General features: G+C 33.4%; 1 protein-coding gene across 1 annotated transcript in view; it reads right to left on the reverse strand.

Annotated features, from left to right (window-relative positions):
• LOC114327108 (dynein regulatory complex protein 11) overlaps nt 1-15,301 on the reverse strand; it is a 47,112-nt gene that overhangs the window by 17,927 nt on the left and 13,884 nt on the right. Inside the window, exons 2-3 of the mRNA XM_050655328.1 lie at nt 13,105-13,381; nt 3,586-3,953 (exon numbers count right to left, since the gene is read on the reverse strand). Coding sequence (XP_050511285.1) covers nt 3,586-3,953; nt 13,105-13,381 — 645 coding nt within the window. The remainder of the gene's footprint in view (nt 1-3,585; nt 3,954-13,104; nt 13,382-15,301) is intronic.

The raw sequence follows: 15,301 nt of genomic DNA on the forward strand, positions 1-15,301 counted from the left end.
CCAAATAAAGGGAGAAGATATATTGAGATTTATTAAAGCGCAGAGGCTGAAATGACGGGGGCACATAGAGAGAAGCAAAAGCTACCTACTGATTAAGAAGATTACGAGATGGAAACGGAAAGACAAAGGGGAAGACCCAGAGAGAGAAGGGAGGACCAGGTCAAGAGAGATATCCAAATTCTGGAAGTGAGCAACTAGAAGGAACTATGCACATATCGAAATAAGTGGAAAAAAATTGTAACGAAAGCCAAGTCATACAACAAACTTTGACTAAACACAATTGGAATGCTGAGTGATTCACCGCAATAATCGAATCAGAGAGCTCTAAGCAAGAGCGGCAAACATTCCATCCGAAATCAAAAGCCCCGATGATGATGAGTATAATAATTATTGTCGCAATATCACAATATTCTGCCTTGTTTTTGTGCAACAATATTGTTTTTGATAGTATTCGCTCTGAGCGTTAACAAAGTGTCAAAGCAAAATCGACCGACCTGCTCATGGTGGCGGTTTTTTGAAATTTTATCAGGACGCTTTGTATATGTTTAAATGAGACATTTAAAAAAAATGCCGTGTCCCGCTAGTGATATTATGTATTAATATAAACAGAAAATAAAAGCGCACTTAATCTGATATAAATTCTTCTATTTCCAATGTTGATTATCAGTTTGATTTTGTATACATAACCTCACTATCGCAATTTATGTCAATAAATCTTTATTAACGAAAAAGAAAATATTTTTGTTGAACTATAAATTACAGTATAAATTAATAACTAATGAATTCTAACAATTGTATTCGGTTATTATCACTACAAAATAAAATATTCAAGTTTAACAAAATAATCCCATAAGACTCAATGTTGACAGTCACGTGACTGTAAGTAGAGGGGAGACGCACGGAGCCAATAGTGTCACCGGCACGTCGTACTGCCGACGCACTGCTGCCGCACTGTTAAAAGTTGCCGCAGAACTTTGAAAAAAATATATTGATGACGCGCTGGTGTAGCCACTTAAGAGGATGGTTACGTATTTTCGGCTGCAATGCTATTCAAATGGGGATTCGTTTTTTTCGAATCCTGAGAAGACTAATGGGTATTTTTGAAAAATTTAAACGCAGAATTAAAGATTACATTATTAGCGAGGGCCCAAAGTCCCTGAGAACTTCTATAATGTTTATTAAGTTACAGGGGTGAAAAACTAATAGAAAATTTAGTGTGATTTTTAATTTCAAATATCTCATTCAAAATAAACGTTTTATTTATTCTAAGGGACTCTCCACCCTCGGTAATAATTTAGTCTTTCATTCAGCATTTAAATTTTTCAAAAATATTCATTGGTTTTTTCAGGATTCGAAAAAAACGAACACAATGTCGGTGGTAATATTTTCCAAATCTATCTTTGTCTTACAACGCACTTGTCGAATAGAATATTGTCAGCATATTGTCAGTTAGACAGTGATAATCAGTGACAATTTTAAATATATGACATGGCATCGGGAATATTTTGAGTTGTTGATTAAATAATATTAATATATAGTGTATTTGATAAATCATTGATTTAAGACGTGAACTTAATAAAAAGTTATTTATTGTGTACCTATTATTTGTGGAAGATCCAAGCAGAGAATACATCAGGATAATATAATATTCAGTGGTCCAAGTATTTTGTTGTTAAAGATGTTCAAAATTGTAAGCGTTCTATAGTAACAATATAATATTTAAAAATCACTTTCACACTTTTCCTCTTATCTTGATTGAGTATTAGTTTTTGTTGTATATATAATTTATTACAATCACTGAATACATAGTTAGTAAAAAAATTATCACATTTATTAACCGAATGAATAATTTGCAAGTATACAAACAACAGTTATCCAAGAACATTCAAAAGCCATCTCTTTAAGTTAATGATGACAATTTCAAGTAGAAGGACATTCTAGTAATGTTTACATATCCATACTAGTGTGAATTTTACTACACGTAATTTGCCGTGTAAAGACAGAAAAAGTAGGGATAGCCGTAAAATATTTGCGAATTATGTATCCATGGCCTTAATACATAAAAATCTAAATTTCGGGTGCAACTATATTCCTATTAAATAATAATTAATACATTTAAAAAAAGTATTATTATTAAATTATACTTGCCTCGGGGCCCGAAAATTATGTAGTGCCTCGGGACTGTTTTGAAGTAAAATAGACTCTGCAAAGAAGACATGATAGTTTTGACACACACACACACAAAAATTAAAGAATTAACTGACAACAATAGAAAAAGAAAACCGGGAGCACTGAAAGATACAAATAGGAGAAGTATTAAATATTAACAAAAAATTGAAGAGATGGGCAGAATATATCAATGATTTGTTAAAAGACAATGGAACGGAACAGACGGAGATTGAAGTAGATGATGTTGCATTTTTAGAGATATTAAAAGAGATATTAAAAGTAGAAATTAAAATGGCATTAAAAATTAGCAAAAATTGCAAAGCAATAGGTCCAGACCAAATCTCAGTAGAAATCTTAAAATTCAAAAATGATGTAACCTTAGATATTATAGAAGACTTTTTAACACAATATACAAAACAGAGCATATTGGGACCGTGCAAATTCGGAAAAGCGACACCTGGTTTCTACGCTCAGCAACTTTATTCGCACTTTTAATTGTATTGGCTAATTACGTTAGTCCTGGTTTCTGGATAATTGTCAAGGCCATAGCCCAAGAAAGTTATAAGAAGAAAACTAAGACTGAGGTTATGTTATTAAAAAGTAAACAATTGTATGTACTAAATAAAATTAATTATTAATGCAGTACTGCAAGCAAAATACAATTAATTAAATTTAATTTTATATAATATTTACATGTCATATCAATATTGTGGAGCAACATATAATTTTTCTTCTTTAATGACATTAGGTATGAAATATACGTCAATATGACAATTCCAATTGACAATATGAATTATTTTAGAAAGTTGCAAGAGTTCTTCGATATATTTACGCACGATCGTTTCTCATATCCCCTCCAAGTACTTGCACACCGCCAATACCTAAACAATGGTTACTCTCCATCTTTTGCGCTATCATAATTTTTATTTCAGAGTTTTTTAAAAACGATTTCCGGATTGTAAGTCGAAGCATCAAAGCAAATATAAAATTTAATTATCATTACAATCAATTGTGGCTTAATTGTCTTAAAAATTGTCTTAAAAATGTTAGTACTCATTATTATAATAAAATTTATTTTGATATCATTATTGTTTAAATCTGGTTTTTACAAGTTTAAGGGCCGGTTGTTCGAACGCTAATCAACAATGATCATTATTAAATATTTAATTACTGTCACCAAAACTGTCAATGTCAACTTTGTTTGGGTTGCTGAAAACATAATTAATTACAATTATGAGATTTATTATTAATTATGTTAATAATTATTGTTATATTAATTGATTATAGTCTCAAAATTGTAATTAATTATGTTTTAACAATTGACATTGACAGTAATTAATTATTTGATAATGATCATTGCTGATTAGCGTTCGAACAACCGGCCCTTAATGTCCAAAATAATTGATAACATCCTACCTGTAGTTCTTGTTTTCCAAATCCTTTTCGATTTCAACACTTTTTGTCTTTAGCGGCGGAATCATTCCTATGAGTAACATCTCTTGTATCTTCCTTCTCCTAGTAGCTCTTCTGGCAATATACCCTCTCCAAATTTTCTGGATCTTCATAGCAGCTGTCAGACTAATTCCTCCACGCTTAGCCTCTTCTTCTGCGTCTTCTTGCACTGGTTTACTCTTTTCTTTCATTGTTCTAATCTCTTTCATAAATTGCTGGCGAAGCCTACCTTGCCGAGCCCGCTCGTGTTTTTGAATGATCAAAATTGCTTGTTGTTCTGTCATGGGTGTTTTCTTAGGGGTTTTGTCTAGATAACCTAGTTTAGAAAGAACCTAAAAATATGTAAATAGGGCAGTCAATGAGGATATTTGGCTCCGAATTTCCTCCTACTACATCGATTTACTTGATATTTTCAGAGTAAGCAGGGAATAGATCAGGAAATAAAGTCTACCCCATGCCGATGTGTGCTTTTATCTTCGGGGTTCCCACCGTTTTTCGGGGGTGGAAAATTTGTTGGTCAAATAACCACGGAAGTGGCTAGAGAACCCAATTCTAAGCAAAACTGTTCTATATATATATATATATATAAATATATATATATATATATATATATATATATATATATATATATATATATATATATATATTTTGAAAATTCAATAGTTTTTGAGTTATTCGTGGTTGAAAATTGGCCATTTTCATTGAAAAATGACACCTTTTCCGACGGTTTTTTGCGAATACCTTAAAAACTATGCATCTAACGAAAAAGCCATATAAAATGTTTTTGTAGCTTATAAAAACGCAAAGAGACTCATTTCTTCATAAATCTTCTAGTTATAATACAAAAAGAGATATGGTAGGTGAGAAAACTTTGTTTTTTTGATGCATGCTCAAATCGGTGTATTCAACTTGAAATAACAGAGAAACGGTCGATTTTAGGTGTATAATACTAATACCTTTTAGAGTGCTTAAAAAGACCTTTAAAATGAGCAATATTACATGTCGATTACATTCAACCTAAGAGAGATATTCTGCAAAATATTGATGCTAATGTTTTTTAAGAAAAAAATGGGAAGAACATTTTTCACCCTCATCCTTCCGAGTTTAAATACATCGTTTTCCTTCTACAATACTTTTTATTATAATTTTATTTCTATGTTTAAAAAGTTGGACGCGTTTAAAATAAATGATTTTTGAAAAAAAATAAGCTCAAATTATAGAGGGCATTTTCAAATTTTCTTAAAAAATCTTTCTTTTTCTCCATGTAGTTCGAAAATGATAAGAGATACGAAAAAAAGATACCAAACATAAACGTAGTGCTTTTTAGTTAAAAATTTTGCTTTGCTTACTGTATCTCTATTGTTTTCAAGTTACAGGGAGAAAAAGGAAGCTTTTTAAGAAAATTTAAAAACCATTCATTTTAAACCCGTTCAACTTTTTGAACATAGAAATAACCCTATAATAAGAAGTATTGTAGAAGGAAAACGATGTATTTAAATTCTGAGGGATGAGGGGTGAAAATATACTTCCCATTTTTTCTTAAAATACATTAGCCATCAATATTTTGCAGCATATCTCGCTTAGTTTGAGTGTAATAGACATTTAATATTGCTCATTTTAAAGGTATTTTCAAGCACTCTAAACGGTATTGGTAGCATTATACATCTTAAATCGACCATTTCTCTGTTATTTCAAGTTGAATACGCCGATTGAAGCATGCACCAAAAAGACAAACTCTTTACACCTACTATATCCCTTTTTGTGTTATAACTAGAAGATTTATGAAGAAACGAGTCTCTTTGTTTTTTTTTAAAGCTACAAAAATATTTACTACAGTTCTTTTTGTTATATGCATAGTTTTTAAGTTATTCGCAAAAAACCGTCCGAAAATGTGTCATTATTCAATGAAAATGGCCAATTTTTAAACACGAATAACTCAAAAACTATTAAGTTTTCAAAAGAAATTATAGAACAGTTTTTGCTTAGAATTAGATTCTCTAAGGACTTCTGTGGTTATTTTAACCAAAAAAATTTCCACCCCCGAGAAGGGGTGGGAACCACCCCCAAAATAAAAGCACACATCGGCGGGAGGTAGACTTTGAATTAGAAAATAAGTAGAGGCTATTGCCAAAATTTCATTAAAATCCATGCAGTAAGATAGAATTTGGAGGTAATATCCTTTTCTTGCTCCCATTGACTCGCGTAAAACGTAACAGAAAAAATTTCATAAAAAAATGATAAATAAATAATATTGGTTTACAACGTTCTTCGACGTCTTCCGATTTCCAATCTCCATCTCGTTCTGTCATTCCATAGATCGTCCTCGAGTTCTCTGTCCCTGATTTCTCTATCAACTCTTTCTCTCCAACTTCTTCTAGGTCTTCCTGGTCTGCGCCTTCCTCTTGGTTGCCATTCGAGGATTTGTCTTGGTATTCTATTCTCCGGCATTCTCCTTACGTGTCCGTACCAGCTGAGTTGTTTCGTACTGATGTCGTCAACAATAGTATGTGTAACCCCCATGATTTCTCGGACTCTCTCGTTTGTTATTCTGTCGCGTCTAGATATTCCCGCTGAACGGCGCCAGAAGTCCATTTCTGTTGCTCTAGCATTTTCTCTGTTCTGTCTTTTAGGGGCCAAACTTCGCATCCATATGTTGTGATGCTTTTTATTATAGTGTTATATATTCTTTTTTTATTCTCCTTAGAAATATTTTTATCCCACAGTACGCTGTTTAGTAAGGATATGCCTTTCCTCCCCTGTATATTTCGTTCCTTAATAGCTGCATCTAATTTTCCGTCTTGAGTGATCTTTACTCCCAGGTATTTGTAGTCTTCACATAATTTTATTTCTTGATTTTCCTCTACTCGGAGGCTATGTTGGTCTCCTCCGATACTCATGTATTCAGTTTTTTCCATATTCACTTCTAGACCCCACTCTGTAAACTCTTCTAATAGTTTTCGCATCATGTAACTAAGATCTTCAGAGTCCTGTGCGATGATCACCTGGTCATCCGCAAAGCACAGCGTGTACAAAGTTGAGTCCGTTAGTGGTATGCCCATATTCGTAAATTTTTTCTTCCATTTGTTGAGTGCTGCTTCGAGGTATATTTTGAATAGTGTTGGTGAGATACAGCATCCTTGCCTTAGTCCTTTAGTTACTGTGAATCCAGGTGTTATGAGATTTCCCGTTTTAATTCTTGTTGTTTGTTGGTAGTACAACGTTTTTACGGCTTCAACCAATTCTATATTTTCATTTGTTTTCTCCAGTGCCTCCCATAATTTAACCAGCGGAACACTATCATACGCTGTTCTAAGGTCTACAAACATCAGATGGACTTCTTGGCCACGAGCAACTTTCTTTTCAATTATCTGAGTAATGGAGAAAACATGATCTATTGTAGATCGACCTGCGCGAAAACCAGCCTGTTCTTCGCCTTCCATATTTTGGTATTCTTCTTCTATTCGATTTTTAATAAGTTTTCCATATATTCTGCTGATACTACTAGTGACTGCAATTCCTCTATAGTTTTCAGGTTTTGATTTATCTCCCTTTTTGTGGATAGTGCTCAGATGTGACTCTTTCCATTCTTTAGGTATTTCATGGTTATTCAAGCATTGCTGGAAAAGTTGTCTTAGCCGCTTAATTAAAACTTTAGGTCCATATTTGATGAGTTCCGGAGCTATATTTCCTGGGCCCGGTGATTTGCCATTCTTCAACTGTTTACATATGGTTTCGACTTCTCTCCCATTTACTCTGATTGGTGATCCTATCAACCTGACGCTTTGTATACCGTTGGATTGTATCTGTTTGAAGGGCTCTCTTGTCTCTGTTAGTAAATCTTCAAAGTATCTTTCCCAAGTTTGTGGTGATATGGATTGAATAATGTCTTTCTTTCTGTCGTTTCTTAAATTTTTTAATAGTTTCCAACTTTCTGAACTTTGGCTTCCACCTATGTATGTATTTAGCATGGTACACTTTTTTGTCCAGAGTTCGTTTTTCTTTTGACATATTTTTCTCCTGACCCTCGCTTGCATTCTTTTATAATGTATTCTGTCTTCCACGTTTTTTGTGTTCAGATATTTTTGACACAATTCTCTTTTCTTTGTTATTTCCTGCGAAATATCTTGATCCCACCAATACGGTTTTCGATGTACGGTTTTTTCATATGGCCCTAGTGCTTCTAAGGCAGCGGCGTGTATACATTCTTTGATGTTTTCGTATGATTGATTCACATTTCTGGTATTATCTTCCGTTTCAATTAGTTTTTCTTTCAAAAGTTTCAAAAAAATGATTAGTCGGCTAAACAATTTAAATACTGCTTTTAAATGCACATAAACATTTTAATGTATACTGTACATCGCAAGATTTAAAATATCTACTATTCTTGTTCTCATGATCATTTTTCAGTGCGTCACAGTTTTTCGATTTCTCTCTAATGCATTAAGTTAGATAAGACGGAAAAAGCGGTAGCTCCGTGATTAAACACAAAAATAATGCAGCATTACAATGGTTATATATGTTATGGACAAAGTGATTATGTTAGCCATTATGTATAATGCCCGGTCATTATTAATAATGACTAACTCCAGCGGGCAATTTGATAACTTTTTACAATTTATCATATTGTCTGGTCATTATGAAAAATGCTATACTATGGCCGGGCAATGTGATAAATCGGCGTTCTTAGTAAATCATGCGATCTTCAGCAGCGAATCAACGCGCTGTATCCAAGGTTACAGTCACCGAAGCACGTCGGCCATTATTTATAAATCATATTGCAGTTGAATGTTAGTAATGGTATATACGACAAGTGGTTTGTTTGTGACATTTCTTAGTTAATTCTTTGTTTATAAAGTATTGCATAGTGAACTATGGAAAAAGAAGAACCATTAAGTGATATGAAAAATCGATTTAACAATCGGTTAACTGAATTAGTTTCAGTAAAAAGTCAAAATTCACAAATTTTCACAAAAACAGCCTACATGGAAATGATACAGAAGGTAAAAAACTGTAAAAGTAAACAGACAAATAAAACGCCGAGTGATTATCAGCGCTTACGAAGATTCGACGTTATGACGATTAGAGAAGTAGAAAAATTGATTGTTCCTGTGAAAGAAGATAATGTAATTAAATACTACGTCCATACAGAAGAAATATTTGATACATTGCGCGATCTTCATATTACTATCGGGCATGGTGGTAGAAACCGAATGGAGAAGGAAGTACATTCTAAATTTAAAAATATTACAAGGGAGATGATTGTTATCTATTTAAATTTATGCATGACCTGTCAGAAAAAACATAATATTCCAAAGAAAGGCTTGGTGGTGAAACCAATATTGAGCAAGGAAATGAATTCAAGATGCCAAGTCGATTTAATCGATATGCAGTCACAAGCCGATGGCTGTTATAAATTTGTGCTTGTTTATCAAGACCATCTTACCAAATTTGTCCAACTTCGACTTCTTACAAGTAAAAGAGCAGAAGAAGTATCGCATGTACTTTTGGATATTTTCACAATATTTGGGGCGCCGAGTGTGCTTCATAGTGATAATGGCAGAGAATTCGCTAACCATATTATCAAAGAGCTGTGTAGCATGTGGCCCGAGGTAAAAATGGTACATGGCAAACCCAGGCATTCTCAGAGTCAAGGATCTATAGAAAGGGCCAATCAAGACGTAGAGAATATGCTTAGTTCGTGGTTAGAAGACAACAATACAAACAAATGGTCTGAAGGCTTACGTTTTGTTCAACTAATGAAAAATAGAGCTCATCACATTGGTATAGGTTGTAGTCCATATGAAGCCATGTTCGGCACAAAGTTGAAAGTTGGTTTAAAAAGCTCTCTACCCCAAGAAGTTCTGACTGATGTTAATTCGGAGGAAGACTTAGAGGTCCTGTTCAAAACTCAAGAGGCTGGGCTATCTACAGAACCGGATATAATACAAAATAATAATATAAATGTGGACTCTTCAATATTGTTGCCCGAATCAAGTTCATCTCATGTTCAAAATTCATCTCGTGAATCTAGTCAAGTTCCAGAATTTTTAACAAATGCGGTAGAAACGGCTATTGTAGTTAATTTAGAAAATAATGAAAATCTGGATTCCAATATAGATATTAGAATAAACGATGTAAGGAAGAAAAGAAAATTGGCTTTGACGAATCTAAAAAAACAAGCAGAGAAGATGTTAAAATTTTCCAATTCCAAATATCCATCGGCTAAACTAGGTAACACAGTTAGGATACGAGTGCCAGATGTGGACCGAGCTCGTAGTGATCAAAGAAATCTACTAGCTATCGTGACAGAGATAACTGAAAAAAAGCTTTACAAACTAGGCACAAAATATGGCATACTAAATCAGTTATATTCAAGAAACCAGTTTACCGTTTGTAAAGAAAAGTTTATCTCCATAGAAGAGATTCCAGACACTGAGATATCTCTTAGAGAATGCGCAAGAAAATCTTCTAACTGTGGGGGACAAGGATACAGTAGGTGCGGTTGTAAAGGTGGGTGTAAATTTGATAAGTGTAAGTGTCGTAAAGAAAAAAAAATATGTAACTCCAAGTGTCACCATAGTGGAACATGTTTCAACAAATAGTTATGTATTGTAAATCATTCATACAAAATAAATTTCGATGATGTAGCACGCAAAGGTGGTAAGTGTATTTTTATTTAAAATTGAGTTTGATTTAGAAGAAAAACGATTTAATTTCTCACTAGCCGCTTTGTGTGTTACCATCGATTTCGGTCATTAGAAAAAAATGCAAATAAAAACACAGAATTCTTTTTTTGGTTTCCTCAATTACCGTTAATACGTATTATATTTTTTATGTATACTTATTCATTAAATGTACTCATGTGCCATTTCACAGAAGACTGCAAGACTGTTTTCATTAGTATATAAGAAATATTTTAGTTTTTACTACATACTTGATTGTATCAAAATAAATATATTTCATATTTAATAAAAATAAAAGTAGTTTTAATCATCCTGTCTAGTAGATGCCAAGCATTATACATAATGCCCGGGCAATGTGATGAATTTAATAGTATTTATTATATTGACCGACAGTATTGGGCATTTTTTATATAGCCCGGGCATTATGAAAAATGACCAATTAATCATATGGTCCATAACATATACATAAGATGTCTATTCCTAACCTACGTTTGATTCGTTGATATTTAGAATGCGCGTTTTTTCTAGCCAATCAAATACACGTATTACGAACATTTGACGAAAACTTCGTCCATTTTGGCCATTTTTTAGAAGTGTCAAAGAGTCAAGTGACGGTTATTATTCAGGTCAGTATTTTGTGTACCTGTCATTTTGAAATTTCGAATTCGACTTCACTTGTGTTTCACAACGTCTTTGTGCATTATTTTGTGTTTTGGTTTAGAATTTAGTTCGTTAAAAGTTAGTCATTGACGTGAGGAGACTAGAGACATTTGAGATGTACCGAAGAGTGATAAATATCTCATGAGTAGATAGAATAGCCAACGTGGAGGTAATGAGACTTACGCATAAGGAACGAGAACTAACAAATAAGAAGAAAACTGAGATATATTGGACATGTGATGAGAGATGTATATCTAATACTCCAGGTCATTATGCAAGAAAAAGATCCATAGAAAGGAGACGTAACTCATGGCTGAAGAACCTTAGGAACTGGTTTGGATGTAATAACAATGAATTATTTAGAGCCGCTGTTTCAGAAATAAAGATCTCTCTGATGATTGCTAACTTTTGAAGCGGAGACAGCACCTAGAGAAGAAGATAAAAACACAGTGTATTTTTGTGTCATTTTTTAATGTCAGTTTTGTGTCATTTTTTAATGTTTCCATATTTATAAATTTAATTAACAATATTGTTTACTTTTTAATTCTATTCCCCTTTATAAAAAATACCTACATGTTAACATATTGTGTAAAAATCAAATCTACTAAATTACTAATTCCACCAGCTTTTCACCTATGGCTAAGTACGATTGTGGCATCTGTCAGATTCGTCAATAATTACATGAAATAAGTCTCGACACAGCCAATACAGTATATGACGTCATAATTAATGACGCACTGAAAAATGATCATGAGAACAAGAATACTCTTCTTATCACTATTTAATTAGATAGCTCACAAGAGTTATGTTATTTTGTTTGTGAATTACCACAGAGTAACTGAAAATCTTCTTATGACGTTGGTATTTGATACCCCTTAATTTATCTTCCATAGGCAATAACTCTCCATACCATAATTTCAACAGTGTGCTGCACACGCCTTTCTATAGGAAATTTCGAATATCGTCTATAACTAGGTCTTCTTCTCATCCTAGCAAGGCCATAAGGAGGATCCTTAGGAGACCGTCTCAGCCTTCCAAGGCCAAAGTGAATCTGCATTATCACTAAATACAACTGTGTTCTATTCGAGGTCCCAGTTCAGCCGTTCTCTGCATCAAGCTAGTGGACCTCTTCGTCTTCGGTGCCCATGAGTGAGAAGTAGGACAAACTGATGATGTCATGAAGAAAGTCAAAAGGTTCTTACTTCACTTTACTTTAAAAATAAAATAATAAATGCAAAGTGAAATATCTTATTACTTTTTTTAGCTGACTTGTTCCCATTTTTTTGTTATGAATCTCAAATTTAAAGGATCGGATAAAACTGTTATAAGATATGATTTTTTAAGTATAAGCAAGTATAATCCTTATGGACAGACCAAGGAACAAAGAAATCAAAAATACATATATGCCCAGTAAAAGACATTTAACTCTTCGAAAATGACTATTCAATAGTAAGTCTAATACTAATAAGTGAAGAAGACAAGAATACTTTAAAACCGAGGCTATCTTGAATTATGTACCACGTTTAGGAACAAAATGCATAGTTATAACAGCAACTCCAAGAAGCTATAAATTAGAGCTGGGGGTTAGATAACCGAACAACTGGTGGAGTTTAAATATCTAGGCATCACACTATCTAGCTACGGAAAGCTCAATACAAAAGTGGAAGGTCCAAGTGAATAGAGCACACAGAGCCGCAGGTTGCCTGAATGAAACAATGTGGAGAAATAAAATATCGGAAAAGAACTGAAAGGAAGAATTTACAAAATAGTCATCAGATTATTGATGACATACGTGGCAGAAATACGGTCTGACACACAAAGGATAAGAAGAATACTAGAAAGAGCACACAATACAAGGTGGAGAACAATAATTACTAGGTAAGAAACATGAATAGATTGGAATGACCACATAGCCGAATGACAAAAAATAGAGTAGTAAGGATAGAGAAAGAAAGACGGTTCCCAATAAGAAGACGATTAGTGGGAAGACTATGAAAACGAAGAAAGGATAACTTACTGGAGGCACATTTAAAAACAGACAGAGTCATGTCTCCACAAAAAGAAAAAGAGGAAGTTTACACCTTCCTTTTTTTAGTCTATAGTCTATTATATGCCTTATTTTATATTTCAACAGCCTTACCTCATCTATAACTCTTTTATTATACTCAATCTCTTCTTGCCTCTCTCTTGTAAAACACTCTGGTACAATTAGCTCTCTGTCAATTGGCGTAATTCTTAAATTTTCTATAGTATCACCGCAATGGGTAAATTCATTTAAATCTGCTTCGACTAAATCTGTTTTTAATTCCAAAATTCTTCCTAATGCTGCTTCGAGTAGTTTTAGTAAAAGCATTCTTTTTTGAGGCTGGACAACTTGGTCCACACATATTGATAGTCTATTGCAGATACCGATATATCTAAAAAATATACCAAATAGAAGAAGTATGATTGATAACTAAAAAACACATAAGGTCGAAATAAAAAAAATAAAAATACATACTTACAATTTATATGCAATTAGGCGATATAATATGATGTTATTTTTACAAATTCTGTTCCTTTTACCCCCTCTGTAGCTCAGTGGTAAGAGAAAGCTCGATAGAAAATTTTTCTTTATTAAAAATTTATAAATAAAAATTATTTCTATCCTTGTAGGATCGGTACTCACCTGAGGGACCGCAGACGTTCGGATACAATTAACGTCTCTTTGTAAATCTCTTTGTGAATCTCTCTCCGTATTGTGCCCATTCGTAAATGCTAATTGGTAATTATAACATTGGTTTCATAATTATTTTATTCTAGATTTTAGAAGACAAATACGACAATGCCGTCACACACTTTGTACCATTTTCGGACCGATGTCTACTTATTCAACTATCTGGAAAGCCAGTAAATATTAACATCATTCAGACTTATGCCCCTACGACCGATAAACCCATGGAAGAGCTAGAAGCGTGGTATGCTGTTGTAGAAAAACTTATAAAGATGACCAAAAAACGAGACCTAACATTAATCTTAGGTAACTTTAACGCTAAGTTAGGTAGAGGAAAGGTATCTGGATTGATTGGAGATTTCGGACTTGCGGAAACGACAAGGGAGAGAGAATGACCGAATTCTGCCAAAAACACAACATGGTAGCGACAAATACGTGGTTTAAATTACATCCTCAGCAGATTATCCACTTGGACACAATGAAAATAGAATAATCCGTAACCAAATAGATTACATATTGGTCAACAAAAGATATCACAACGCTATCATCAGTTCAAAAACATATCCTGGAGCTGACATCAATTCCGATCATAATCCTGTTGTTGTAAATGTGCGCCCAAGATGGAAACTAATAAAGAAACAAAAAACTCAACACAAACTAGACATCCGATTATTTAAAAACGACACCATACAACACACAGTAAATAAAGAATTAAATAAAAATTTAGGAAATATTGACCACCACAGAATTATCGAGTCCGATGACATAAACCTTCTTTGGAGAACTATTAGGCAAGCCGCACACCAAAAAAACATGAAACGTAAAACATGAAACATGAAACGTAAAACATGAAACATGAAACGTAAAACACGTTTCATGAAAATAAAACACAGGTAAACAAATCTTGAAGTCCGCCTACCAATGAAACGAGTGTGATTCATGCTCATAAAACATTTTTATTTTCGGAGAGTTTCATAAATGGCCGGACGTCTATTTGTTTAGCAGTGTTTTATTTCCATGAAATGTGATTTACGTTTCATGTTTCTTTGATGTGCGGCCTGCTTTAAAGAACAAATGAACAATGCAATAGAAAAACATCTAAAAGTATCTCCCAGAAATAACAAACAGGAATAGATGACAGATGAGATTTTACAATTAATGGACAAACGAAGAGAATCTAAAGGAAAAGATGACCAGGATGGAGAATACAAAAGACTAAATAGAATAATTCGAAAAAAAATAACCGCAGCAAAAGAGAAGTGGCTGGAAAAAAAATGCATCGAAATAGAAGAACTGCAACAAAGGCACGATTTTTTTTAATTTACATATAAAGGTAAAAGAGTTTACATCAACTACCAAGCGAACAACTTTTCACACCATGCTGAACACGGATGGCAAACTGCTAGAATCAACGGAAGATAAACTGAAAGAATGGGAAAACTATATTAAAATTTCTTTTCATGACATACGAGAAGAACCAAAAAGGGCCAGCAATTCTGAAATCTGAAATTATAAATGCAACTAATCAACTCGAAACAAATAAAAGCCCAGGTCCAGATGGAATATACCCAGAAACGTTGAAACTAATCAGCGAAGAAAATATCGAAATATTTGTCCTTTTATT

The sequence above is a fragment of the Diabrotica virgifera genome, chromosome 7 (assembly GCF_917563875.1).
Source record: "Diabrotica virgifera virgifera chromosome 7, PGI_DIABVI_V3a".
In the NCBI taxonomy this organism is placed as follows: Eukaryota; Metazoa; Arthropoda; class Insecta; order Coleoptera; family Chrysomelidae; genus Diabrotica; species Diabrotica virgifera.